Here is a 27785-nt window from a genome sequence, read left to right on the forward strand (position 1 = left end):
CTAGCCTATAAATAGCACCAGACGAAAATACTAAACATGCACTGTTTGAAATAAATTAACTCTAACATTTGTGTTGTTTATATGTTTAATGTAGATTTGTTGTAACAATTATCTCAATTTCTTGGGAAAGTAGTTCTTGGGGGAGGGGATGGTCCAAGCTTGGGGAAGGTGATTTTCCAGGCTGGAGATGTGAAGGCAAGGTGCTGCAGAAAACAATTGTCTCCTCTGGCTGGCACTGAGTCGCAGCTGCACGGGCTGTGCGTGATATGGCTGCTGTCAATGAAGGCAGTTGTATGCAGAGCACTGCTGGGCTGTCGGCTGCAGCTACAGAAGGGCTTGCCGCAGTATTTGGGTGATGTCTGAAGACGAAGGCAGATACTGGGAGGGCAGAACAACCACACTGAGCAAGGCACAAGGACCCAGGCACTCAGTAAGTATATTTAAAATAATGGGAGAAATAAAGAGATTTTCAAAATGGTAAAGCAGTTTTTGGTGGGAGCACTGGGGTTTATGAAAATTTTTAATGTCTTCTTAACTCTCCCTGTCAATCTACTTGGTAGCTCCAATTTCTTCTCTCTCTCTCTCTTCTCTCTAAGAGACATACATAGACATACACCCTGAAAGACATCTCAATAAATAATTGCTGATTTGTCATATGTCTACAGAGTATAGTTTTCTGATTATAATGCTCTTTTTTCTACTAAGGTAGCCTGGAATGAGCCAGAACCTTTCAAAATACTCCCATTACTTTTAGACTCTTTAAAGGATTTATTATTAACTGTTAAAAGTTTGCATTGTACACAACAAATCAGTCAAATGCCAGAAGACAAAGCACAACAAAGATGGGTTACTAGGGAATTCCATTTGACCTAACTTCATCTAACCTGAAGAAAATGTATAAGGCTAAAAATTAAAAAAGAACTTCTATACACAAACTAAACTTTTGTTTCTGCCTTGGACTTTACAATCTACTGATTATGGGATATGCCTTGTTCTAGGGAATCTGTGTACAGGACTCTAAATTAGGAGTCTTTGTTATGTCATCTTGGTGCACCAGGTCCTCTCTAGATATATTTGTGTCAGAACCAGCTTATCTTAGTTTCACATAGATTCTTCCCTGTATCTAGGATTCTTTTCCATTTTTCTCTAGTCCTTTAAATCAGTATCTTTTTAAGTAGGCAAAAAGAGAGTAAGAAACCTCTTATTGGCAACCGAGAAGCATGATCCAGGATACTATTCTTTCATTATTTAAGAAAGAATAGTTATTATTTTTCTGTTTTAAGCATCAGAGGAAAGTAAAATTAGACATGTACCTGTGAAACAACGAATTGCTCATTTGAATGACACATTACTGATTCTGAAGAGCTTTGCTTTTCAGAGAGCAGATGAGTTGCATCATTTTATTCTCAAGAGGTAGTAACTGATTCTTTTGAAAAGTAAAAGGAATATTGCATCTCTATGTTGTGATCCTCCACTAAAATAAAGGCCATATCAGTGCATCTCAGTGGGCTCCATAATGCTATGCACATAGTAAAAAGTCAATGAATGATTATTAAAAGAATGAATGAAGCACTGTTTCAAAAGGGCAGATTGAAATAAGATAGTAAAGAAATGCACTTTGAGAGGAATTTGGAAAGTGCGAATAATTTACTGCTGAAATAGGAGTTGCACATTCCTAGAGAAGAAACATCTAATTTACATTAAGAGTTTGGACAGCTTACATTTAGCAGTGTAGTTTCCAATCAAATAACTCTGGAAAAAAAAAACTTTTATACTCATGATATTTCCTCCCATATTTGCTTTTAACTAATTAATATACACCCTGCATTATTTCACAATGACCTTTAGTATGGGAAATTACAAAGCCAGAGATAAGATTAATGCATAGATCATGCATGCCTTAAGTGCTGCAAGGTTGTTAAAAGTGGATTCACAGTTTAGCAGATGATAACATGAGCCTCACTGAATGAAAGGAGTTATTTATCACTAAATTACAGTCCATATACACACCATTCCCCACCTGCAGCAGTTACTTTTATGACCAGCTATTCATAAAATTTGCTCTTATTCTTGTATGATATAGGATGATAAGAATAGCTGGAAACAAATATACACAATCATGTTTATATTTCTTATGTATAAAGTAATTAACGTGTATAGATGATTCCTTTTCAGGAATCATTAATACTTAGGAGTCCCCTGGATATTCCCTGCTATGATGACCAAGCTCTGTTGGCAGGGACATGTGGATAGGGCAACTCTTATCCTTCACTGTTGGGAATGTAAATTTGTACAGGACTATTGGAGATCAATTCAGTGATACTTAGTAAAGATGAAGATCTGCATATCCCATTAGCCAGCATTTTCACTTCTGGATACATGTGTCTTCAAAAGAACTGCTGTATGTGTATCTAAGAACCACTGTCTTATATAATGGAAACAACTAAATGTCTATTAAAATGGCAATGAGCAGATATTATATTAATTATGCTCATAAAATGTAATGATATGCAGAGGCTGAAACAATGTGAAGCTATGCATTATAATTAAGTATTAAAAACATAATTTCAGGTGACCAAAATGTGTTTTAGAATTATACCTAAAATAACATTCATATAAAAACAGTAATTCTCTTTCATTTCAAATATATGTATATTTAGTTAACAGTCAGTTCAGTTCAGTTCAGTCTCTCAGTTGTGTCCGACTCTTTGTGACCCCATGAATCACAGCACGCCAGGCCTCCCTGTCCTTCACCAACTCCCGGAGTTCACTCAGATTCACGTCCATCGAGTGGGTGATGCCATCCAGCCATCTCATCCTCTGTCATCCCCTTCTCCTCCTGCCCCCAATCCCTCCCAGCATCAGAGTCTTTTCCAAGGAGTCAACTCTTTGCATGAGGTGGCCACAGTGCTGGAGTTTCAGCTTCAGCATCATTCCCTCCAAAGAAATCCCAGGGCTGATCTCCTTCAGAATGGACTGGTTGGATCTCCTTGCAGTCCAAGGGACTCTCAAGAGTCTTCTCCAACACCACAGTTCAAAAGCATCAATTCTTCAGTGCTCAGCTTTTTCACAGTCCAACTCTCACATCCATACCTGACCACTGGAAAAACCATAGCCTTGACTAGATGGACCTTTGTTGGCAAAGTAATGTCTCTGCTTTTAAATATGCTATCTAGGTTGGTCATAACTTTTCTTCCAAGGAGTAAGCATCTTTTAATTTCATGGCTGCAGTCACCACCTGCAGTGATTTTGGAGCCCCAAAAAATAAAATCTGATACTGTTTCCACTGTTTCCCCATCTATTTCCCATGAAGTGATGGGACTAGATGCCATGATCTTTGTTTTCTGAATGTTGAGCTTTAAGCCAACTTTTTCACTCTCCTCTTTCACTTTCATCAAGAGGCTTTGAGTTCCTCTTCACTTTCTGCCATAAGGGTGGTGTTATCTGCATATCTGAGGTTATTGATATTTCTCCAGGCAATCTTGATTCCAGCTTGTGCTTCCTCCAGCCCAGACTTTCTCATGATGTACTCTGCATATAAGTTAAATAAGCAGGGTGACAATATACAGCCTTGACGTACTCTTTTCCTTATTTAGAACTAGTCTGTTGTTCCATGTCCAGTTCTAACTGTTGCTTCCTGACTTGCATACAGATTTCTCAAGAGGCAGGTCAGGTGGTCTGGTATTCCCACCTCTTGAAGAATTTTCCACAGTTTATTGTGATCCACACAGTCAAAGGCTTTGGCATAGTCAATAAAGCAGAAATAGATGTTTTTCTTTAACTCTCTTGCTTTTTCGATGATCCATCAAATATTGGGAATTTGATCTCTGGTTCCTCCGCCTTTTCTAAACCCAGCTTGAACATCTGGAATTTCATGGTTCCATACTATTGAAGCCTGGCTTGGAGAATTTTGAACATTACTTTACTATTGTGTGAGATGAGTGTAATTTTGCAGTAGTTTGAGCATTCTTTGGCATTGCCTTTCTTTGGGATTGGAATGAAAACTGACCTTTTCCAGTCCTGTGGCCACTGCTGAGTTTTCCTAATTTGCTGGCATATTCTGTGCAGCATTTCAGAGCATCATCTGTTAGGATTTGAAATAGCTGCACTGGAATTCCATCACCTCCACTAGCCTTTTTTATAGTGATGCTTGCTAAGGCCCACTTGACTTTGCATCCCAGGATGTCTGGCTCTAGGTGAGGGATCATACCATTATGATTATCTTGGTCATGAAGATCTCATCTGTATAGTTCTTCTATGTATTCTTACCACCTCTTCTTAATATCCTCTGCTTCTGTTAGGCCTATACCATTTCTGTCCTTTATTGTGTCCATCTTTGCACGAAATGTTCCCTTGGTATCTCTAATTTTTTTGAAGAGATCTCCAGTCTTTCCCATTTTATTGTTTTCCTCTATTTCTTTGCATTGATCACTGAGGAAGGCTTCTTATCTCTCCTTGCTATTCTTTGGAACTCTCCATTCAAATGGGTATATCTTTCCTTTTTTCCTTTGCCTTTCACTTCTCTTCTTTTCACAGCTCTTTGTAAGGCCTGCTCAGACAACCATTTTGCCTTTTTGCATTTCTTTTTCTTGGGGATGGTCTTGATCCCTGTCTCCTGTACAATGTCACGAACCTCCGCCCATAGTTGGTCAGACTATGGATTAGATCATATCAGATCTAATCCTTTGAATCTATTTCTAAAGAAATAGATTTCCACTAGATTTTTTCCACTTTGTTTTAAAATTGGTGGTCTGTTCAAAGTCAAAATTAGCTGGTCCCTTATGACTATAATTTAAAATATCATGTTTGATAGTTCTAATAACTACTTACTTGCTTTTGATCAAAGTTTTTTCAGATGCCCATGGGAAACATTAAGAAATTTAGTAAACATAAAATGTAATTTAAAATTAATAGTCATATTTATATACCTTTTATTCAAAATGATAACTCATAACTCAAGTAGCTCATTTCAACCTCGAACACTTCAAAACAACAGCAAAAAGAACCACCTCTTTGCCAAATAGGAAGATCCTACACTTTTGTTGCTCTACAACCTGTGAGCTGACTTTATGATTTTTCATAACTATCCATGCCTTCTCAGGCCACTTAATATTTTTAGAAGTAGACAATATGGCTGATAAAGTAGTAAATCCAACTAATTCAACCTCTCCAAATTATATTAACTAGGGCACTGACTTGGTGAGCAAAATCTCCATGGGCACTGAGAAATATGAGCTGGTTAGCCAAGGTTACAGTTATTTTTTTTCCAAGGGAAAAAAAATTTAAATGCAATGCAGTTAAATATTACCTCTATGTTTCATTTAACTTTAGATTATTAAAGGTTTGCATTTTCAAATTCCTCTGATTAATAAAATTCAAATAAAAATAAGCTACACATATATTTATGTATATAAATAGCATAAAATAATTCTTTTCTTGTTTGTTACAGGGAGACAGAGTGGGAAGAAATCCTGAGAAAATATAAGAATATGACTGTCCAAACATTTACAAAATTTTAAAAATATCTTTAGAACTGTCAGAAACCTACATGTGATAGAATGTTTTATCACAGATTCTGTTACAGGAGATTGCTAGAAATTAGAAAAACAAAATATTTCTGCTATAGCAGTGAGGGAAAAAATACATATTTCAAGAAATAATTTTTAAACATTAAGTGGAAATAAGGCTCATAAAAATAAGTATTGCATTATTTTCCTTCCTGGGTTTTTATTCTTTTCCCATTAGTCCTTCAGCCACCAAGTGGGATGATGGTTTGTGAGTAGTGTTTATTTTTGATGATAGCTTTGTCTCCCCCTGTCGTTCAAAATGATAAAACACAGCACTCCAGAAGCTACGAGGCTCTCCCTTCCTCTGGTGTTCATAAGCTGACAAGAAGCAGACACCCTCTGAAGTTCTATGCCTGCTGTGTTTCTCTTTGCTGCAACAAGAAGAGCCTTTCTTTTAACCCGGCTGCCTTTGGATCAGTGACTCAGACATATTCATGGCCTCTAAAGGTAAGAGTAAATATAGGCAGCTAATAATATTTCCCTTATGACTGAAAATATAGGTTGTAAGGTTTTACACTCAGTGAGATTGATACTTTAAAACCTGTCATTTAGTTCTTTGGAACTTCAAAGTTTTTAACTTTCAATGCCAAAGAGCATGTTGCATTAAATAAATTAAAAAAAAAAAACACTCTATCTAAAAGAATCCAAAAGTTAAGATGTAAACAATATTTTTGTTATCATAAATATAAACCTAGTGACTTAATGAGAAAAGTTGCAGAGAAAAATTTAGAATGGGAATATTTAATGCCAAACACAAGTTGATATTTCCAGTTAAAAGAGATTGGTAGAAAACTTTTCACATATAAGTTAAAAGTGTTATAGTTCAATATTTTAAAATTTCCTATCTGCTATTGAAAATATGTGGATACGGCCATTTATTATAGAGAATTAAATGTGTGTTCTCAGGAGATCCTAGTAAATTTAATGGACTAGAAGCAAATATTTCTGAACAATGAGGCAAAAATCTTTGAAAATTTACTTGATGGTAAATTATATATAAAAACTAAACGGAAACTAATTTAGGCAGACAGATTAGTTAAAGACTTTGGGAGGGGGGACTGGTAAATTCTCCTCACATCCTTGAAAATGTAAATCTCATTAGTGCTGTCTCCCTTAAAGAACTTTTCAGAAGAAAAGGGATATGCTGCTTTTGGGTAATGAGTTGCAATCTCACTAAAAACACTTGTGAAATGATATAAAAATGAAATTATAATGTGTTTTCATTCCATTATCAAAAGAAGCCATTAAACTCTAGGCTCTAATGAACAGTTTTATCATGAAGAATTGTGATCAGTATAATTGGTGGAAACCTTTTAACCTAATTACAAATAGGATTAACAGAGTCCACCAATTTAAAATATCCTAAATTAAATTAATGATCCACATCAGAGAAATATGTACACTTATTTGCTTCCTTTGTCAAAACACACTTAGGCTGCTTTTTAACTTGAAACAAAGGAAGTATTTTTTTTTCCACTTTTTGTCACTGTACACTAGTCTCTGAGTATCACTGGGAAAGTTCAAGCAAATTGTAAAATATAGACATGAAACTTCAAAATCATGAATTTTAATATATGTGTCTCATTTTTATATTTGAAGACAAAATCTTGGCACGTTCTTTCCTTCATTTAAGACACTAAGACTCAGTCCGAAACATTTCATCACTTTATCAAGTAAGAGTTACAGCAACAACTGTAGCCTGTAAGGTAAAGAGTTGCAGAGGATGTGAAATATTTATAAGCTAGTTATACATTTTTAAAAGAGTAGATAGAAATTCAAAGCCAGATAGAAATTCAAAGGAGTTTCTTCTTCAACTGGTGGTCGTAGTCTTTGAAGAAACTTGTGACTAGAAAGCAATATTATGATCAAAATATGATTAATCTACCAAAAAAAGCAGTGATGTTCAGTAATGATAAGGGCTCAAGACTAAACTTTAGAGGTAAAATTTTAAGTAGAAAACTAACACTGTGTCTGCAACCCAGTCAAAATATTTAACAGATAAAGTGGGTAAAATATTTATGAGAAGACCCTATAGAACTTAAAAGAAGTGAAAAATGAAATTTCCTTTTGAATTAGGAATCTTATTTCAGGGGGCAAGTCACTTCATCATATTTTTGTGGAGTTTTATTCAAATAGATTTAAAGACATTATTTATACTGTCATGATGTCCTCTGGCATATTAATCTGTATTGGCAGTTAGCATTTTCCCAGGGAATACAGGCATTCACAGGCAGTTCCATCAGCACCACTAAATCAAAGGATAGTCTGGGCATTGGATGTCATTAGAACTGAAGAAATATTTCTGTGGTCTGAAGTCCCCTAGTCTAGCATAAACAAACACAATTTATGAACACGTTTGTCTCAAACTTAAAGTTTGAGAAAAACAGGCATTCCCAGGATGATCTAAACTGAACAGAAGCTTCAGTTTAGATCTTCAAAGGCTCTGCTGATCCAATGTAAGCCGAAATCCCAGGAGAGCAAGCAAGTGATCTCAGAATGGTGTTCTCAGCAGTGTCTGACTGAGCCTCTACTTGCTAATAAAGACTTTGGACGTGATCTGGGCCATGGTGCATTAACGCCTTGAAATCTAAAGACCTATGTGAGGAATGTAGAACCAGTTGCCAGACATTCAGTAACCCACCACATTCTGTCACAGCAAAATAATTTATAAGATAAAACTGGAGTAATTTGCTAATCTTTTTAACAGTAAAATTGACAAAAGATAATCTAGTAAACTTTTATCAGTTGTTATTAGAAATTAATCCCTACGTGCACATATATATATATATATATATATATATATATATATATATATATATATTACCAGTTGAAGGATAATGTGTGTACAGTTAAGTACATAAAAGGCACCATACTTAAGCTCTGTGATTTTTAAAATCAGGATGCACTTGTGTAGCCACTACCCAAGATCAAAATATAAAATATTTCTGGCAGCTCATAAAGGTCCCTTACTATTCAATAGCCATACACTTCCATTTCTGAGATGAAACACTATTCTGAATTTTATTATTTTAAACTAGTGTTCCCCAGATCACAATTTTGTCTCTGTTCCTCTGAAAGTCAATAACAACAGTGCTTTGGGCACTACTGCCAATGAAAGGATGTGTGTACCCTTTTATTATTTTCCAGGTGCTATTGCTAGTGTGGCATTCGCTCTTCTCCCACTGACACAGGGTTACATAGTCTCCCTCTCAGTCTTCTCAGCTACTCACTCTTGAGGAGAGGTTCCCATTCAGGCCCCTTTCCCTAGAGCAAGAGGAATTCTGAAGCCTATATCCTTGGTGTCTATCCCAAATCTGAGAGAAGTTCAGGATGGGGGACGTTAGGGAAGCAAATTGCTCTAATACTGTCAGTATGGGGGTCTATTTTCATGGGGCCAAATGACAAGTTTGTTTCCATTCAGTCACACCCCTAAAGCATGTCCAAATTCTAAATGTTACAAACTAGCATAATCTTAGAGATCCATTTTGTCTACTCTCACAACCTTCTGGTTAAATAAATAATTGGACCATCTGGCAATTAATGTCCCTCATTAACATCAAATGTACACATGACTTTAATGAGCCAATTGTTCCTAGTAACAGTTTATGTTAGTTTCCAAAGGACCACACCTTGGAGCCTATATTCATTCACCATTTTTTTTTAAATCTCTCTCAAGTGCTCATACAGGATATGTTTGGGAAACAATGAATGAAGAGGAATGAATACTATTCAAAAGAAAATCAGTCCTTTCTTCAAATTTACTCTTTAGAGGTTTAAAAGATTCAGAATAATACTGCCCCTCAATAGACACGCACACAAATTACATGGACTTGGGTGTCAGTGCTTAAGAGAGACCATTTAAATCTACTGTGAATTATAAAGCTGTTTCTCCGATTTTAGTATAAGTACAATGAATGCTCATTCAAATCCTTGTGCAGCTGTCATAAATATCTTCCTCCTATTAATCCAGAACCAGTTTTCCTTGTCCTTCCCATTCATAGGTCTTCAAAACGGTCTATGTTTGTTGTTCATTGTTGTTCAGTCACTGAGTCTTGTCTGAGTCTTTACGACCCCGTGAACTGCAGCATGCCAGGCTTCCCTGCCCTCACTATCTCCCAGAATTTGCTCAAACTCATGTTCATTGTGTTGATGATGCATCCCATCATCTCATCCACTAAGTTACTTTTCTTCATAATGGCTCCTCTTATATTTGAAAACACCTATCATGAACCTTGCTCTACACATACATACACTCAATCTAAAATAGCAACATGTAAATGAAATGAATGCGCATGTGAGATATCTGACAATTTGACTTGATAAAGATGAGAAATGAGAACACAGAAAGTCTTGAAAAAATTAATGGTATCTAATGAGGATAGTCAAAGTGGTCATGTGAGAAGAAAAGGGAAAAAATAATAGTAGAAAGGTAATAAAGTATATTTTTAATGAAAAAGAAGCATTTTGCATGTACCACTTATAGGTCATATACATAATGTCACATGGGCTCCAGACTAATGCAGGATAAATAGTAAATTTCCAAATTTCAATCTAATAGATATCTACCTAAGAGACAATGAAAATAGTAACAATTTCACCTGGCAATAATATAGAAAACAGGTGATTATTTGAAAAATCAAAGCCAAACATTTTAGAATTTTCTAATTATTTTATCTTTTATAATGTTGGATGAGCTACAAAGGGATTTACACCGTCAAAAAAGATTTTGGATGCATATTGAGAAATCACAGCTAAATTTAGATATTACATTGCCCTTAAGAATCTCATAAATTTATTTCAAACATTCTCATTAGTTCTCAATGTATATATTGTCAGTCCCGCAGCATTAGTTTACCTGAGAACTTACTAGAACCGCAAATTCTCAAGCTCCATCCCCACTCCATCCACTGAATCAGAAAGTCTGGAGTGAGCCCAGCAATGTGTGTTTTACTAAGCCCTCCAACATGGTTTATTGGTCTTCCCAGGTTACGCTAGAGGTAAAGAAGAATGCAGAAGACATAAGAGATGCAGGTTCAATCCCTGGGTTGGGAAGGTCCCCTGGATAAGGAAATGGCAACCCACTCCCTTAACTGGCAAAACCCATGGACAGAGGAGACTGGTGGTCTATAGTCCATGGGGTCACAAAGAGCTAGACACGACTAACAACTTAGAGGCAGGCCAGGTGGTTCTGCTGCAGGCTAAAGTACAAGAACCACTGAATTAAATCTATGCATAGTGGAATGACTGATGAAAAGAGATGAAATAATCTTGGATATTATGAGGTAACTTCATAATATTTGAGGAAGGGAGAATATACTCAAAAATCAATAAGTATGATTCAAAACCTATGTCTAAGGTCATCCTTTTATGAGTAGAGAATGCCTAGTTTCTTTGGTCATTGATTTTCCATTTGTAGTTTATAATCTTTCAGTTCTTTGAATAGAAGTTTCACTTGCTTTCAAAATACATGTTTTCTAAAATGATTTATTTTGCCCAAATTATCCAACTTTTTCTCACAACTACATTCCTTTTTCTCTGGCTTCAAGATGAAGTGGTGGTGACAGTGAATATAGAAAATGAAGGAAGGGGCACTGAAGGGAGAGGCTGGGAGATACTGAGGTGAGAGGCTAGGTGGGAGGTACTCTACCTTGTGAATTAGGCAGGAGGAAATATTATAAGACAGACTAAATAAAATGGCCTACATTTACATATCGGCTGGAACTGTCATTCTCTTGCAGATGCACAGAACCAAAGAAGCAGAGGTCCGCCTGGCTTTCTTCCGGGAGCTTCAGACCCAGATCATGGTCTTCACATCTTACCTTCCAATCCAGGGGACCGAGTATGGCAGCGGGGTCCCCCTCCACCAGGGAATCTCCCTCCTGGTCTAGAATATTTAAGCCAGGTGCTTTTATCTCTATATTTCTACAAAGTTTTTTTTCCCTTTAAGACAAATACAAACTTGGTTTCTTCCCCTCCAATCAAGACTAAAAACTTCAGCAAATAACTTATTGAAGTGAGAAAAGCATTATACAATCTGTCTTTTACTTATTTCTATTACTTGGCAAGAAACTTTTGCCTTCTTTTATAACCACTTCTATTTTCCTTATTTACCTGACACTGAGAGAAGACTAAACATTTTCGATTGAGTTGTTTAGCATCTTATCCTTCTTCTCCTCATTGCTCAAGGTGTCAGCAAATTTAAATCCTAGAGGAATTGTCTAATACTTCTAGTCACCTACAGTTATTTAATTAAAGGATATTAATTGAGTACCTTATAATTAATTAAGTGCCTTATAATCGAGGCACTTAATGGTATAAAACCTAGTCCCTCTCACCCAAACATTCTGCAACCTCTTTGGCAAAGACAAAAAATGTTGACAAAAAATGCAAGGCTGGGTAATAGAGCCAGAGAAACACATACTTTTAATTTGGACAGGTGTACAGAGAAGAGAGGCTTTCCTTGGTGGCTCAAGGGTAAAGAATCCACCTGTAATGCAGGAGACACAGGTTCAATCCCTGGATCAGGAAGATCCCCTGTGGAAGGAAATGGCAACCCACTCCAGTATTCTTGCCTGGGAAATCCCATGGACAGAGGAGCTGCCTGTGCTACAGTCCATGGGGTCGCAAACAGTTGGACAAGACTTAGTAACTAAACAATAAAAGAGAAGAGAAAGATTGCTAAAGATCAAAGTACTCAGGAGAGACTTTCTCAATGAGTTGAGAGCGTAACATCATCAACTGAATCTCAAAAAGTGGATGGAAATCCAAGAGAAATCAAGCTATCAACTTAGCATTACTGTCTTCTGATACTGTTGCCATTTCTGAGCCAATTTCCTTGAAAGATCATATTACTATAGTCACTGTTCTAGTCATTGGAGGGTAAGCAGTGATTCAAGCCTTATAATAAATCAGTCAAGAAATATCATCTGAATTTTATGGCACATAAGTTGCAATTGATACTTGTATATATTATTGATGCTTTTATATTTATCCTACACACGATTAGAAATATACTTACACTAATATTGAGATGTCAGCACATCTGCTGCAATTTTCAGCTTGTTTGGCACTCTTTCTAACTATAAAGTCTTTCTCCTTTATCAAAATCAAATCTCTGTGTTAATTCCCTTAAGGTGCAAGAGATTTCTGTTATGCCTGATAGGGTTTAAGCTGCACACAGCATATGTTCCTGGGAAAATGTTTATAATTGCAGATGCCTTCTCCAGAAACCCACTGGCAGACAAATGTACTTTAGAGACTGGAGAGCTCAGGGAGATATGTAAAAGAGCTGGAAAAGCTAACCTACCATCTTCCATCTGCAGAAAGGATCAGCTGTAATAGCTGACTAGAGTTGATTAACTGCTGCAAGCTGCTTGGGAATGTTGTCAGACAAGGTTTTGCCAAGTATAAAAGTGATATACCAGTGCCAGAGGGCTGGGGTTTGATGATCACATATGGCCATCACATATTCTTCTTCCATCCATGAACGATGACATACCCAGAGCCAGATGCTTGACATGAACACACTTTTTTTTTTCATATTTGATAGAGATATGAGCCCACTGGCTTCAGTTCTAAAACAAAGTCAATTTTCCAAATGTATACCTTTGGTACTCTTTTTCAGAAAACAAAAATATTTCACAAATTGGTGGGTATTTTCCTTCAAAGGGAATGGATTTTATAGTCTTTATACTAAAAGAACACATTTGCTTTAAAGCAGTGCATACAGAACAGGATGAATAAGCACTTAAAAAGTTTAATACTTCCAGTTTGAGAAACATAGATATATGAAGAATTTTGTGAGCTTTTATCTAAAAACCACAATAAAATTATGAATATTTGAAAATAGTGCATGCTTCAATAAACAAACAGGAAAATATTCAATAAAAATGCTTCCAAATTAAAATCTCAATGTAAATATTTTAAAAATCACGTACTCTTTTAATCATGATTATCCAGTAACTATTGATAATCATGTTTTCACTAACAAATTGAAAATAAACTCCCAGGTGGAAGGGGATATGTGTGTCTGTGTATGTGTTTATATACACATACATATAAAAATATTTGTATAATGTATATATTTACATATGTATGTGTATACATATATGTTGTTCATGTATTATAGATTGTCTTAAGTCATATCAGTCATGTCTGACTCTTTTTGACCACATGGAAAGTAGCCCGCCAGGTTCCTCTGTCCATGGAATTCTCCAGGCAAGAATACTGGAGTGGGTTGCCATTTCCTTCTTCAGGGAATCTTCCCAACCCAGGGATCAAACTATATTCATTCTAAGTTAAATTAACATATTCATAATAGTCAATAATATTTTATCCTATAAGCATCAAAGGATGACTTTTATTTAGTCACCTACAGATGAGAGTACTCAGTTAAAATTTATAAAGGCACATGTAAGATTCCATTTATTTTGAAGTACTGGGTTGACCAAAAGTTTCTTATGGGTTTTTCTGTAACATCTTATGGAAAAATCCAAAGGAACTTTTCAGCCAACCCAATACATACATTAGATGGAATCACTGATACCTGTCAACCTGATAAATTATACATATGGATTATACATACATTTCCAAGGCTGTCATTCGGTGTCCATTCTGAAGCTTTCTTACTGTAGGAGTGCTCTGCTTGTCTAACACCTGAATACAGGATGTAATCTGTTTAAGGTTTCCACCAATTCCTGGTCCATCAATTAATAGCAAAAGATGAAAACGGCTCTTTTGGATCACAGTTTATAAGTGGCCCAGGGCACTTACAGGAAACTAGAAGAACAACCAAAACCAGGACCCTCATATCCAGGAGGTTTGTCCACAGAGAGAGATCACATTCAAGGTTATTAGAGAGAATGGGTGAGTATAAGAGTAAATAGGGAGGAAAGGTACTCAGAAGTTCCACAGTGTCACTTAAGAATTGTTTCTTCCAGTCCCCAAGATTAGTTAAGTTATGCTGGTACAGCAGAGTAGAGAGCAAGCTGAAATCCATGGTATCACTGCCTGGGTTCATATCCCAGTCTAACCACTTACAAGCTCTATGATCTTGAGCAAAACCACTTTCTTTCTCTGGGATTGTTTCCTCACATGTTACATGTAATGATAACCTGTTCTCTGATGTGTGTGAGGACTAAGTCAGACACTATGTCAAATCTCTAGCACAGTGACTACCTCAAGGTAGTCATTAAATAAACAACCACTATTATTAGATGTTAGAGATGTACATTGATCCTTTTCAACCAATAGTCTCTAAAGTTCAGCGCTGAAACTTGATCCATGACATAAATAGTCAAAGTTCCTAAACTCAAACCTTACTTTCACACCCCAAAACTTCTTCTCCATCTCTAAGTTATGCCTACATAATGGGGGAAAAGAAAGTGTTAGTCACTTAGTCGTGTCCAACTCTTCAATACCCCATGAACTATAGCCCACCAGGCTACAGTCCATGGAATTCTCCAGGTAAGAATACTGAAATGGGTAGCCATTCCCTTCTCCAGGGGATCATTCCCACCCAGGGATCAAACCTGGGTGTCCCTCATTACAGGCAGATACTTTACCATCTGAGCCCACAGAAATCCACTGCTAAATAACCGTGCATGTCCTTTCTCTTCTGTCAACTCGCCTTTTTCTTCCAAAGAGGAAAATAGAACTAACAACACTACATAACAAAGACAAACTCCTATTTCTTAAAGCTTTAGTCGTAGTTGTTTAAATATGTTCTAGAATATCTTATATCATAAATTATTTTTGTAAAAAATATGTGAATCTTGGAAAGGAGGGCATATGTACACTCTTATCAATAATAAGAAGAAATGATACTAGTTTTTACCTCTACCTCAGGATATACAAGAAGAATGAAGGAAATAAGATAATATTTTCAGGGTTTGTGATTGCCCAATCAATTCCAAATGTTAACAATTACTACATTTATTTGAAAGTTATCAGTGAGTTTGTTAATGTGAAAGGAAAATAAAGCTAAAATTTTAAGGCAAAATAGAAAATGAAGCATTCAAAAAGGCAATAATCAGCACTGTATTCAGTGTTCATGATTTTACCTTAGTGAATCTTTAAGTGCTGAATGTGAAAATTAAAATATACACAGATAAAATTTATTCTAAGAACATATTTTAAATATTTCCTTTAAAAAGCCATTTGTATTATATTCTATTTAACACAGTCATGTCTCAGCTACCTGCGACTAATTTATCTCTGTAAATTAACTTCATTTCTAATTGCATAGGCAAGTTTTAATATGTCATGCATTTAGAAGCTAACTCTTTCCTGCTTAAACTGGTATTTTGCTGACAGGATTGATGGATTTTTTTCCCTTAGTTCAAATAAAAGTGTGACTGAAAAAAGAAATTAAAGAATAGCCTTTCTCAGCTTTAACAGACTTTTCATCCCAATCAGGAGTGAGTTACTACACAACAGGGTGAAAGTAGAGCTAGGACTGAGAGGAGAGGCCAAGCGTGCAGACCATTACTGTTTGTATCCTCTGGGTTCATTTCTTTTAAAGAAAGAGAGAATAAGAAGTTTAAAACCTTATAGGCATTCTTATTCAACAACTGTTTAAAAATATTCTCAAGGGTATTGGTATAATTTTCAAGAGCTATCTTATTACCACAGGAAAAACACAGAGCTAACCACAGTTCCTATTCTTATTCAGAGCAATTTTGCTTTGAAATTTTCAAGGTTCTTGTAATTTTTATTTGAGTAAAAACCAAGTTAGCTTTTATTTTTCCCTTCATTATAAAATGTGAGTTGTTTTCCACCATTTTCCGCGCAGAGAACATGAAAAACACCTAATTTCATGTAGTCCAGTAAACAGGTTAATAGTAATAGCTGCAAAGGTTTTCAAAGACCTGTGATGTAATACTTTTTATTTCCTTCATGTCATCTTTTAACAGTTAGACCTGATAATTATACACCAGCAGGTGGAGCTTCTTGGAAGTAAGTACATTCTGTGATTATTAAAATTGTTAAACTAAGTAATTTATAAAATTAAATGTTTAGGATAGAATTAAATAAAAAAGAGCACTAGGTCTATTTTTTTTTCTGGGAAAGGTTTCTCTTTTTTAAATTTATTTTTTAATTGAAGGATAATTGCTTTACAGAATTGTGTTGTTTTTTTATCAAACACCAACATGAATCAGCCATAGGTATACATAGGTCCCCTCCCTCTTGGACCTCTCTCCCACTGAAAGTAAAATTATTAGTCTGATATAGATAAGCCTAAAAGCATAAAACTCCCCAAATCTTTGATGATATTGTCATTAGGAATGTAACATTATTTTTAATCTTAAAGTAATAAACACTATTTGGTCATTTCCATGGCTGCTAATAATTTAAATTTTCTTAACAATTTCAGACATGGAAATTGAGGCTGAGACCAACAAAAAACCATCAAAATAAAGTTCTATTTTTTTATCATACTGTCAGTGATTCATCAAAAACCAAATCATTTAACAGGGCACAAATTTATACTGATGAATACTCAAATTACTTGAGTATGTTTGTCCTTAATATTCTAGATAATGCCTAAAGTATGTCAAAATTGAAATAAATAGATAGCATGAAGCTGTAGATATAGTACCAGATAGATTTTTAGACAGAATCATTAGTATCACTGTGAGTTGTCCCAGTAAATTCTATAACAATGAAAGAATAATTTGAGAACTATCCTTCTTTAGAGCATTGCTTCCCTAGTTGAAAAGTACTACAAGTGTCCAACTAGGTCATATAACTGGAATCAAAATTTATCAATTGCACAGCTCTGTTCACAGAGTCTACTTTGATTTCTATGGCTAAATCCTCAAAATTTAGAGTACAGAAATAGATTTGTCTGAAGAAGATACCATGTACTTAATAACTAATCAGTCATGCTGCTTTCTTCTAATAACACTACCATTTTTACTCATATAAAGGTTTGATAATAAGCAGTAGCATGATTTTGATAATTTTTATTTTTGCTCCATCAGTGATACTAGGCACTGAGACCGCCAACAAATATGAGATTAAAAACAGCTTGGGACAAAGAATATACTTTGCAGCAGAGGAAAGCATCTGCTTCAACCGTACTTTCTGTTCCACTCTGCGATCATGCATTCTGAAGATCACCGATAACTCAGGTCAAGAGGTGATTACAGTCAACAGGCCCTTGAGGTGTAACAGCTGCTGGTGCCCTTGCTACCTACAAGAGGTTAGTCACTTACCTGGGTGTGCTTTTATTTTCCACAGTTGGAAAGGTTAGCAATTATTTCTTTAATAAACGACATTCAGCTGGTAATAAAAGGCCATTAACCTTTCAATTGGTTGGATTAGAATGCTGCTCCTTTAAGATCAGAACAGTTTAAGGATTTGGTGATCCACTAATATTTTTTTTTTCCATTTCCAATGAAAAACTATAGTGGCTTCTGTGGTGTTAATTTGGAAAGACAGCTCATGCATCACGTAAATGAGACACATCCTCCTGAATCTCTGTATTGGCTATGTAATATCTGTAAGTTCCACCACTAAGCAGATCTATTCTTCATCTTCTCATTGGTACAAAGTTCAGGGAGTGCTGAGTGATACTAAACTCTCCTAAAGGAATCTCTTGGGTCAGTAATATTTTTAGAACAGAATCTCATGTTCCATTTACCCATTTATGACAAACTTCAAGGTTCAGCAAAGACTATGTTAGTCTTCTAGAGGGAATCATTTGATTATTATATTTTAATATATAATAGATTTTCATACCTTTTAGTAAATCTATAGTAATAACTTTTATGGACATGATGCAGTTAAGTTTATGTGGAATATATACTTTGATCTCTTTGATACCAGGAACCTCTAAGTGAGAAGAAATAGATTTTACTTTCTACATTTTGCAGTGGAGGAAACTGAGGCTTAGAGGTGCCTCACCTATGATCTCACATCTGGAATATATCATAAGAGGGATTTGATCCAGGTATCTGTTTTCAAACCCATTTCTTTATTGAGGACCAGTGTATAAATACTCTACTTAGCACAATGGAAAGTAAATATTAATATGGAACTCTCCTTAAGTAGAGAAGTTTCTAACAATATATGTTGAAGCTAATTCTGCAACTCTTTACAGGCAATTATCTGGTCAAGTGATAGGATTGCTAAGGTACTCAAATTCTTGCAGCCCAAGAATTTTTATTCTTCTACTGGGGATATTCAATATCTAATATGCCCCAAGATGCTAAAGTCAGTATAACCCAGAATATACACCCATTATAACATTTCTGACAGTTAATCCCATCACATAAATTAAACATAAGATGCATCCTAATACTGATTAGTATATTTTTAATTTGGTTGAAATCAAATCAATTACTTTAGAAGTGATCCTAGAACAAATCTATGTAATTCTAAGAAGTCTTGTTGAAAATACCTTTGTCTATCCAAAAACACTACAGACATGCACATAAAACTATGAACCTAACAAATAAGAAAAGACAAAAGGAAATCAGATGATGGAGAGTTGGCTTGATTTAAAAGCAAACAGTATTCATCATTTTCACCCACTTCCAGCATATTTTATTAATACAAAGTATTTGAATTGGCTAAATAAATATGTTGAAATACAGCATTATGGATAATTAAGAAATTAGGGGGATGAATGATAATGGGGCAAAATGCTAGTCAGCTCTGAAAATGCAAATGATATTCTTTTAATGCTTTGGACAAAATGAAACAGAAATCACATTAGTGTGTAACAATTGTAACTCTGCAAGAAGCATTTGTTAGCACAGAGAGGCTGAAGTTGACAAATAGAAGAGGAAAAAAAATTATAAGAATCGAGAAGCGAGGCTTAAAAATAGATGTGTGCTGTGACAACAACCAAGAGGGGATAAATATGAAGTATATCATAAGAAACAACTTCAATGCTTGGCCAACTATTGTACTTGGAACAAAAATATGGCAAAGAAGCCAGTATCCCAGGGTCAGAAGACAGGCCTGGGGTAGGTTTTCCTTAGGGAATGAAGATCAAAGACATGGACTTTTAGTGGATCATGAGGAACACATATCTATACAGTGAATTTCGTTGTTTCTAAAAATTATTTTAAAAATCCAGTATAGCATAGAAGCAGATATTTAGAATCTTTTATATACTGTTTAGAAGTAAGCAGACATTATGATAAAATTAAAATACAATAACCTTAGGAAATTTTATTTTATTATTATCTCTTCCTACAGTTAGAAATCCAAGCCCCTCCTGGTTCTATAGTTGGTTATGTTGCACAGAAGTGGGACCCCTTTCTGCCTAAATTCACAATCCAAAATGCAAACAAAGAAGATATTTTGAAAATTGTTGGTCCTTATGCAACATGTGGCTGTTTTGGCGATGTGGATTTTGAGGTACGATTGACAAATGAAGGACTATTTCACTTAGGTCCTGATTTTTTGCAACATAATTCAATTTTTTAAATGTACAAATCATGAAATATTTCTGAAATAAATTCAGAAAATAATATATTGGTGAAATAATGGAATAAGTAATATTGTACATGCCAAAAATAACTCATAAATCCAGAGACATAAGTTCAAGAATATTTTTTTGGAACATACTACAAAAATTTGATGTATGTGGAATTACAGCACCTATGGTATAAAGCAAATATATTTAGTTAGAATCACTGAAATTACATCTTCTTTCCTATATCCCTGGTGGTAACATATCCCAATTCTGATCTCAAGAGCACACTCCATTAAAATATCATTAATTTAAAAGCTATGTAAATAAGACTTGCTAACTTCATTTTGTAAAACAATCTATTCTCATATAAACATATGTGTGTAAATCAGAAAACAGTAAGTACTTGCAAATTCAGTGTGCAAGAATATGAAATATCTTAACAGCTTTCTTCAGTCTCTAGGTGGTGTCTGACGCTTTGCGACACCATGAACTGCAGCATGCCAGGCTTCCGTATCACCTTCACGATCTCCCAGTTCAGTTCAGTTCGGTTCAGTCGCTCAGTCGTGTCCGACTCTTTGCCACCCCATGAATCGCAGCACGCCAGGCCTCCCTGTCCATCACCCACTCCCGGAGTTCACTCAGACTCACGCCCATCGAGTCCGTGATGCCATCCAGCCATCTCATCCTCTGTCGTCCCCTTCTCCTCCTGCCCCCAATCCCTCCCAGCATCAGAGTCTTTTCCAAGGAGTCAACTCTTCGCATGAGGTGCCCAAAGTACTGGAGCTTCAGCTTTAGCATCATTCCTTCCAAAGAAATCCCAGGGTTGATCTCCTTCAGAATGGACTGGTTGGATCTCCTTGCAGTCCAAGGGACCCTCAAGAGTCTTCTCCAACACCACAGTTCGAAAGCATCAATTCTTCGGAGCTCAGCCTTCTTCACCGTCCAACTCTCACATCCATACATGACCACAGGAAAAACCATAGCCTTGACTAGACGGACCTTAGTCGGTAAAGTAATGTCTCTGCTTTTGAATATATTATCTAGGTTGGTCATAAATTTTTTTCCAAGGAGTGTCTTTTAATTTCATGGCTGCAGTCACCATCTGCAGTAATTTTGGAGCCCCAAAAAATTAGTCTGACACTGTTTCTACTGTTTCCCTATCTATTTCCCATGAAGTGACTGGACCAGATGCCATGATCTTTGTTTTCTGAATGTTGAGCTTTAAGCCAACTTTTTCACTCTCCTCTTTCACTTTCTGCCATAAGGGTGGTGTCATCTGCATATCTGATGTTATTGATATTTCTCCCGGCGATCTTGATTCCAGCTTGTGTTTGCTCAAATTCACATCCATTGAGTCTGTAATGCTATCTAACCATCTCATCCTCTGCTGCCCTCTTTTCCTTTTTCCTTAACGGTTTTTCCTAGAAATAAGTCTTAGAGGAATAAAGTATATATTTCTTTTTTGTTTATTCACTCTAGTCATTCATGTATATCTCATTTAGGACATTAAGTTTACAGGATTTCAGGGAACACAACTCACCTAGAATACAATGTACATTTTACAAAATGGGCTGTCATAACTCCAAAAATTCTTGGCATAACTTTCCTAAGAGTAAAGAATAAAAATAAGCCCTATAATTGAGGAGTACTTAAGAGTTTTAATATTTACGGTATTGTTTTGTAGTTGCTAAGTCGTGTCCTACTCTTTGGCAAAGAGACTCCTCTGTCCATGGGATTCTACACTCAAGAATACTAGAGTGGGTTGCCATTTCCTTTTCCAGGGGATCTTTCCGATCCAGGGATCAAACCACATCTCCTGCATTGGCAGGTGAATTCTTTACCACTGAGCCACCATAAATCCCATTTATGGTATAGAGATGACCTAAGTAACTTCCTTTATTTTCTATCTTCTACTTCCACACAGAAAGTGAAAAGTTTATATCACTTTAAACCTTTGAATGAGAAACAGGGCAAGCAAATGACTACTGGATAGTTTAATTCTAGATTCCTTCTAGTTGAAAAGAACTATAGACTTTTTCATGTCAAATTATTAGTCTGAATTTATGTGGTACATTAGTCAAGAGAAGTTTTTCAAATGAAAAATAGGACTTAGGTTAGTTATAAAGGAATGACCTTGTAAATGTCTGAGTATAACATAAAAATAAAATTAAGCAATAACTGATAATACCTTCAAGAGATGGGAATGCCAGACCCCCTGACCTGCCTCCTGAGAAATCTGTGTGCAGGTCAAGAAGCAACAGTTAGAACTGAACATGGAACAACAGATTGGTTCCAAATCAGGAAAGGAGCATCTCAAGGCTATATATTGTTGCCCTGCTTATTTAACTTCTATGCAGAGTACATCATGAGAAATGCTGGAATGGATGAAGCACAAGCTGGAATCCAGATTGCTGGGAGAAATATCAATAACCCCAGATACACAGATGACACCACACTTATGGCAGAAAGTGAAGAAGAACTAGAGCCTCTTAATGAAAGTGAAAGAGGAGTGAAAAAGTTGGCTTAAAACTCAACATTCAGAAAACGAAGATCATGGCATCTGGTCCCATCACTTCATGGCAAATAGATGGGGAAACAATGGAAACAGTGGCAGACTTTATTTTTTGGGACTCCAAAATCACTGCAGATGGTGATTGCAGCCATGAAATTAAAAGATGCTTGCTCCTAGGAAATAAAAGTTATGACCAACCTAGACAGCATATTAAAAAGCAGAGACATTACTTGGCCAACAAAGGTCCATCTGGTCAACGCTATGGCTTTTCTAGTAGTCATGTATGGATGTGAGAGTTGGACTATAAAGAAAGCTAAGCACCAAAGAATTGATGCTTTTGAACTGCGGTGTTGGAGAAGACTCTTGAGAATCCCTTGGACTGCAAGGAGATCCAACCAGTCAAATCAGTCCTGAACTATTCACTGGAAGGACTGATGCTGAAGCTGAAACTCCAATATTTTGGCCACCTCATGCGAAGAACTGATTCATTGGAAAAGATCCTGATGCTGGGAAAGACTTGAAGGCGGGAGGAGAAGGGGATGACAGAGGATGAGATGGTTGAATGGCATCACTAACTCAATGGACGAGAGTCTGAGTAAACTCTGGGAGTTAGTGATGGACAGGGAGACCTAGCATGCTGCAGTCCATGGAGTTGCAAAGAGTCAGACACAACTGAGTGACTGAAATGAACTGATAATATTTAAGCAAATTAGCAATTATAAAATTTTAGCAATAAAAAATAAATTATACTTGGAAATTTATTTTATCTAAAAAATTTCCTCTAAAATCTTTCTCAAAAATATTTTTTTTCCTTTTTTGCATGAAGAATTCAGATTTAAAATGCGGACCTCAGGTAGAAGGATTATCATCATGGTTAGACTATGTAATTGAAACTATGTACCTGCTGCCATCTTGTGGCAGTCCGGCCTTAATTACTTATTGAAGTTAAATTCTCAATCTGCATACAGAAAGGAGAATAAAAGAGATTATGATGGTTAAAAAAATGTCAGAAAAGCAAAATTCCTGAATAATAAACTTGAAAGTTAAATTTACACACTTAAGATTATATAAAGGGATGATTGCCATTGAATTGCCATTTAAAGATGATGAATAAAATTATTCTTATATCTCATGAAGTAAACATGGAGAAATGTAAAATCATAGGTTTCACATACACGTTTACAGCCTCTTATTTTCTTTTCAAAGGTGAAGACCATTAATGAAAAACTTACAATTGGAAAGATTTCCAAGTACTGGTCAGGCTTCGTGAACGATGTTTTCACCAATGCTGACAACTTTGGGATTCATGTTCCTGCGGACCTCGATGTGACAGTCAAAGCAGCCATGATCGGTGCTTGCTTTCTCTTTGTAAGTGTGGTCGTAAAGACTGAGGTGGTTTATTTCTTTCCTTTTCGCTTGTCAGTTATTATAGAGCCATCCTGTTTCACATGGTTTTTACCCCACAGAGTCAGTTTTACACACGGAAGGCTAGTTTGTGGCCAACAGTGTTTAGAAGTCAGAATGTAACAGCTTGCATTCATACTGAGTAGCCTTCCTCCAGGGGCCCTCAAACTCCCTCTTCTCAAGGATGGGTTCCCTATCTACATCCTACTCATCATTTCTCAATATTTGAGTTAGCCTTCTCTTTCGACTTTCAACTTTTTCTTATTTTCACTTTCAGTGAAAACTATGTAAACACAAATAATCACATTATTTATCCTGGGTAAGGTTCAAGGTTGTTTAATTGCTTACCAAGGAGTCAGGTGATATTCAAAATGTGAAAAGTACAATTTTCTTGCCCTTCTAATAAGTACACAGGTACATGAGTAAACAGAGATGAGTTAATATGTTAATAATAGCAGTTTCTATTATCACAAAGATATGATGTCTTTGTCTTTTCTTCTCAATTTAACAATTTCATCAAAAACATTTTCTTCTAGATTGGTGAGGAAAGAATAGAAGTCAAGTAATACTTGTGCGAAACCCTGACCTGATTTTCTCTGTTCCCCACTTTCCTTCTAACTTTTCCCTCATTGCTTACATTTTTCAGGTTTTGCACTTGAAAAAGTTCATGGAATTTTAAAGTAAACCTTCATTCTTCCTCTCATGTTATTCTTGAAGGCTTTAGGATCCTAAATCTTACAGTTATGTTAATATGTGCTACTGTGGGCAAAAAATGTAGTCCTATTTACTTAGGCTCTTCTAGAGACATTTGAGAGTTATATTAACGAAAAATAATTCTTTGCTGATGGCACTCATAGATACTTAGAGTTTAATCAAAAATAAATATAGTAGCATTTTTCTGACAGCAGCTTTAGAGAAATTATTTTAACTTATTGATTCCCTATCATGAGTAGAGGCAGAGTGAATATCAATACACAGAGTACAAGGCTTTTATACTAAGCTGTCTCTTACTCTTAATTTCCATTTTCATCTGTAAATGTAACCAAGTTCAGTCGATCTTTCCTGTCACCACATACAATTTTCATTTTTCCATTCTCCTTATCTGTTTGCTGCTAAGTCACTTCAGTCATGTCCGACTCTGTGCGATACCATAGACGGCAGCCCACCAGGCTCCCCAGTCCCTGGGATTCTCCAGGCAAGAACACTGGAGTGGATTGCCATTTCCTTCTCCAATGCGTGAAAGTGAAAAGTGAAAGTGAAGTCACTCAGTCGTGTTTGACTCTTAGCAACCCCATGGACTGCACCCTACCAGGCTCCTCCGTCCATGGGATTTTCCAGGCAAGAGTACTGGAGTGGGGTGCCATTGCCTTCTCCAAGGCTTTTAATTTGTCACTTCCTACTCCCTTCTATTGTTTGACCATTCTGTATTTTGACACCAAACATACCAATGGCAACCCACTCCAGTAAGTACTCTTGCCTGGAAAATCCCATGGAGGGAGGAGTCTGGTAGGCTGCAGTCCATGGGGTTGCTAAGAGTCGGATACGACTGAGCAACTTCACTTTCACTTTTCACTTTCACGCATTAGAGAAGGAAATGGCAACCCACCCCAGTGTTCTTGCCTGGAGAATCCCAGGGACTGAGGAGCCAGGTGGGCTGCTGTCTCTGGGGTCACACAGAGTCGGACACAACTGAAGCGACTTAGCAGCAGCAGCGGCAGTGTACCATGCACATAAACATACTCCCACCCTTTTCCCAAAGCCTTAATTTGGCCTTCTGGTTAGTCTCCTTATTTAATGTTTATATTAAAAATATATTACCTTTAATCTGCCCTGCTGCTGCTGCTATTTAGTTGCTAAATTATGTCCAATTCTTTTGTATCCACCTGGGCTGTAGCCTGCCAGGCTTCTCTGTCCATGGGATTCCCAGGCAAGAATACTGGAGTGGGTTGCCATTTTCCTCTCCAGGGGATCTTCCTGACCAAAGAATCAAACTTGTGTCTCCTGCTTGGCAGGTGGGTTCTTTATCACACTGACCCACCAGGGAAGCCTTTAATCTGCCCTACATATATATTTTATGTATTAATAACAAGCTGATGGCAAAAATGCCAACAATTCCTTATCACTGTAGCACTGATTGAAGTAACACCCCAATTATCTGAAAAGATAACTTTTTCACTCCAGGGTCTGAGAGAGAAACGTACTCACTGAGACTATCAGACAGCATTCCATCCATTGCTTTTCTTTTCCTTTTTACCATAATATTATAAAATATTTGCACTTTGCTCTTGGCCAATATTGAAGAAGAAAATGGCAATCCGCTCCAGTATTCTTGCCTGAATTCCATGGACAAAGGAGCCTGGCAAGCTACAGTCCATGGGGTCACAAAGAGTCAGACATAACTGAGTGACTATCACTCACCCTTGGCCAACATAGCTTTTAAAACAATTTGTCACCAAGAATTATGTTTTTAATTTGTAAATGCTGTCTCCATTTTATTACCTTGTGGTCAGAAATCTTTAGAAAGTTGCTGGTGGGAGGATATTCCCTGATCCAAACAGCAAAATTCACAAGTATTCACAAGTAATTTGGTCTTTTGTTTGAGACTGCTGCTGCTGCTGTTGCTGCTGCTGCTAAGTCGCTTAGGTCATGTCCAACTCTGTGCAACCACATAGACGGCAGCCCACCAGGCTCCGCTGTCCCTGGGATTCTCCAGGCAAGAACACTGGAGTGGGTTGCCATTTCCTTTTCCAATGCATGAAAGTGAAAAGTGAAAGTGAAGTCGCTCAGTTGTGTCTGACTCTTAGCGCCCCCATGGACTGCAGCCCACCAGGCTCCTCCATCCATGGGATTTTCCAGGCAAGAGTACTGGAGTGGGTTGCCATTGCCTTCTCCATTCCAGGTTACTTAAACTCTGCTAATTAGATATGTGAGTGTCATGAAACTTAAACTTTCTGATTTTTCTCCTCCTGATAAATCACATGTTCCTGGAACACCACTGGGAAACATAATTGCCTTATATAATCAAAGCTTCCATGTAAGACTCTTGATCTTAATTGTTGGTTTTTTGTCAATTCACTCATATTCCATTTATTTATTTGTAGGATTTTATGTTCTTTGAACATTCACTGGCTGGATTATAACAAGCAAGATGACAAAAACAATAAAATATGCAGAATGTATTTCAGTAAGTAAAAGGCAAGTTTAAATGATCTCTTTCCCTTTGAAGAGGTCTATATTTGACGCTGTCTAATTCTTTTTCATTTTCTTTTAGAAATCCCCTGGGCTCTGGATTTCATTTCTGAATGGTTTGACTATTGGCTTTTTTCTCTTTTTGTAACAAAATGTTAATTACTATATTTATTAAAGCATAATGTAATGAAGCAATTATCTGCTTGTGAATGCATGATAACTAAAGACAAGATGACTGACCCTAGCACAGTGGTGCTTTGAGAGATTACCATTCTTTCTTTTTATCCTTTTGAAGTTATTGCATGGTAAGCATGAAAGATGAGAGCTAAGGGTTGCAGCATCACTGATGAAAATTCAATGTTTAGAGAGCACTTTGAAGTTTTTCTGATAGAAGGACTGGTTACTAATCAAAAGGACAGGGTTTCTAAAGTATTTTTTTATAAGCAGTCTTTTCTGCTTTGTTTATTAATCTTCTTATAGTAGTGAGACATTTTTACATTATACTGAAAAAGCTAAAAGTTGGGTAAATAATAGGTTTAAAGATGAGACAGCAGATGAAATCAATTTGTTCTAGTGGCAAAAGGCACAGTTACATTCCATAAAAAAGGTAATATTTACAAATCAAAGTATGCTTTACATACATGTACATGCTAGGGATATAAATAAGCATATTAATAAACTT

The 27785-nt window shown here is 36.3% G+C and overlaps 1 protein-coding gene across 1 annotated transcript; it reads left to right on the forward strand.

Moving 5' to 3' along the window:
- The first annotated feature begins 266 nt into the window (after positions 1–266).
- On the forward strand, positions 267–27295 carry PLSCR5 (phospholipid scramblase family member 5). The gene is made up of 7 exons (XM_069572156.1): positions 267–344; positions 11306–11449; positions 16481–16523; positions 17552–17772; positions 19779–19940; positions 23717–23878; positions 27016–27295. Exons 1-7 carry the CDS (start codon positions 267–269, stop codon positions 27052–27054), a joined length of 849 nt encoding a protein of 282 aa, XP_069428257.1. The 3' UTR covers positions 27055–27295.
- The last annotated feature ends 490 nt before the right edge of the window (positions 27296–27785 follow it).

The sequence above is a fragment of the Ovis canadensis genome, chromosome 1 (genome assembly GCF_042477335.2).
Source record: "Ovis canadensis isolate MfBH-ARS-UI-01 breed Bighorn chromosome 1, ARS-UI_OviCan_v2, whole genome shotgun sequence".
Classification (NCBI taxonomy): Eukaryota; Metazoa; Chordata; class Mammalia; order Artiodactyla; family Bovidae; genus Ovis; species Ovis canadensis.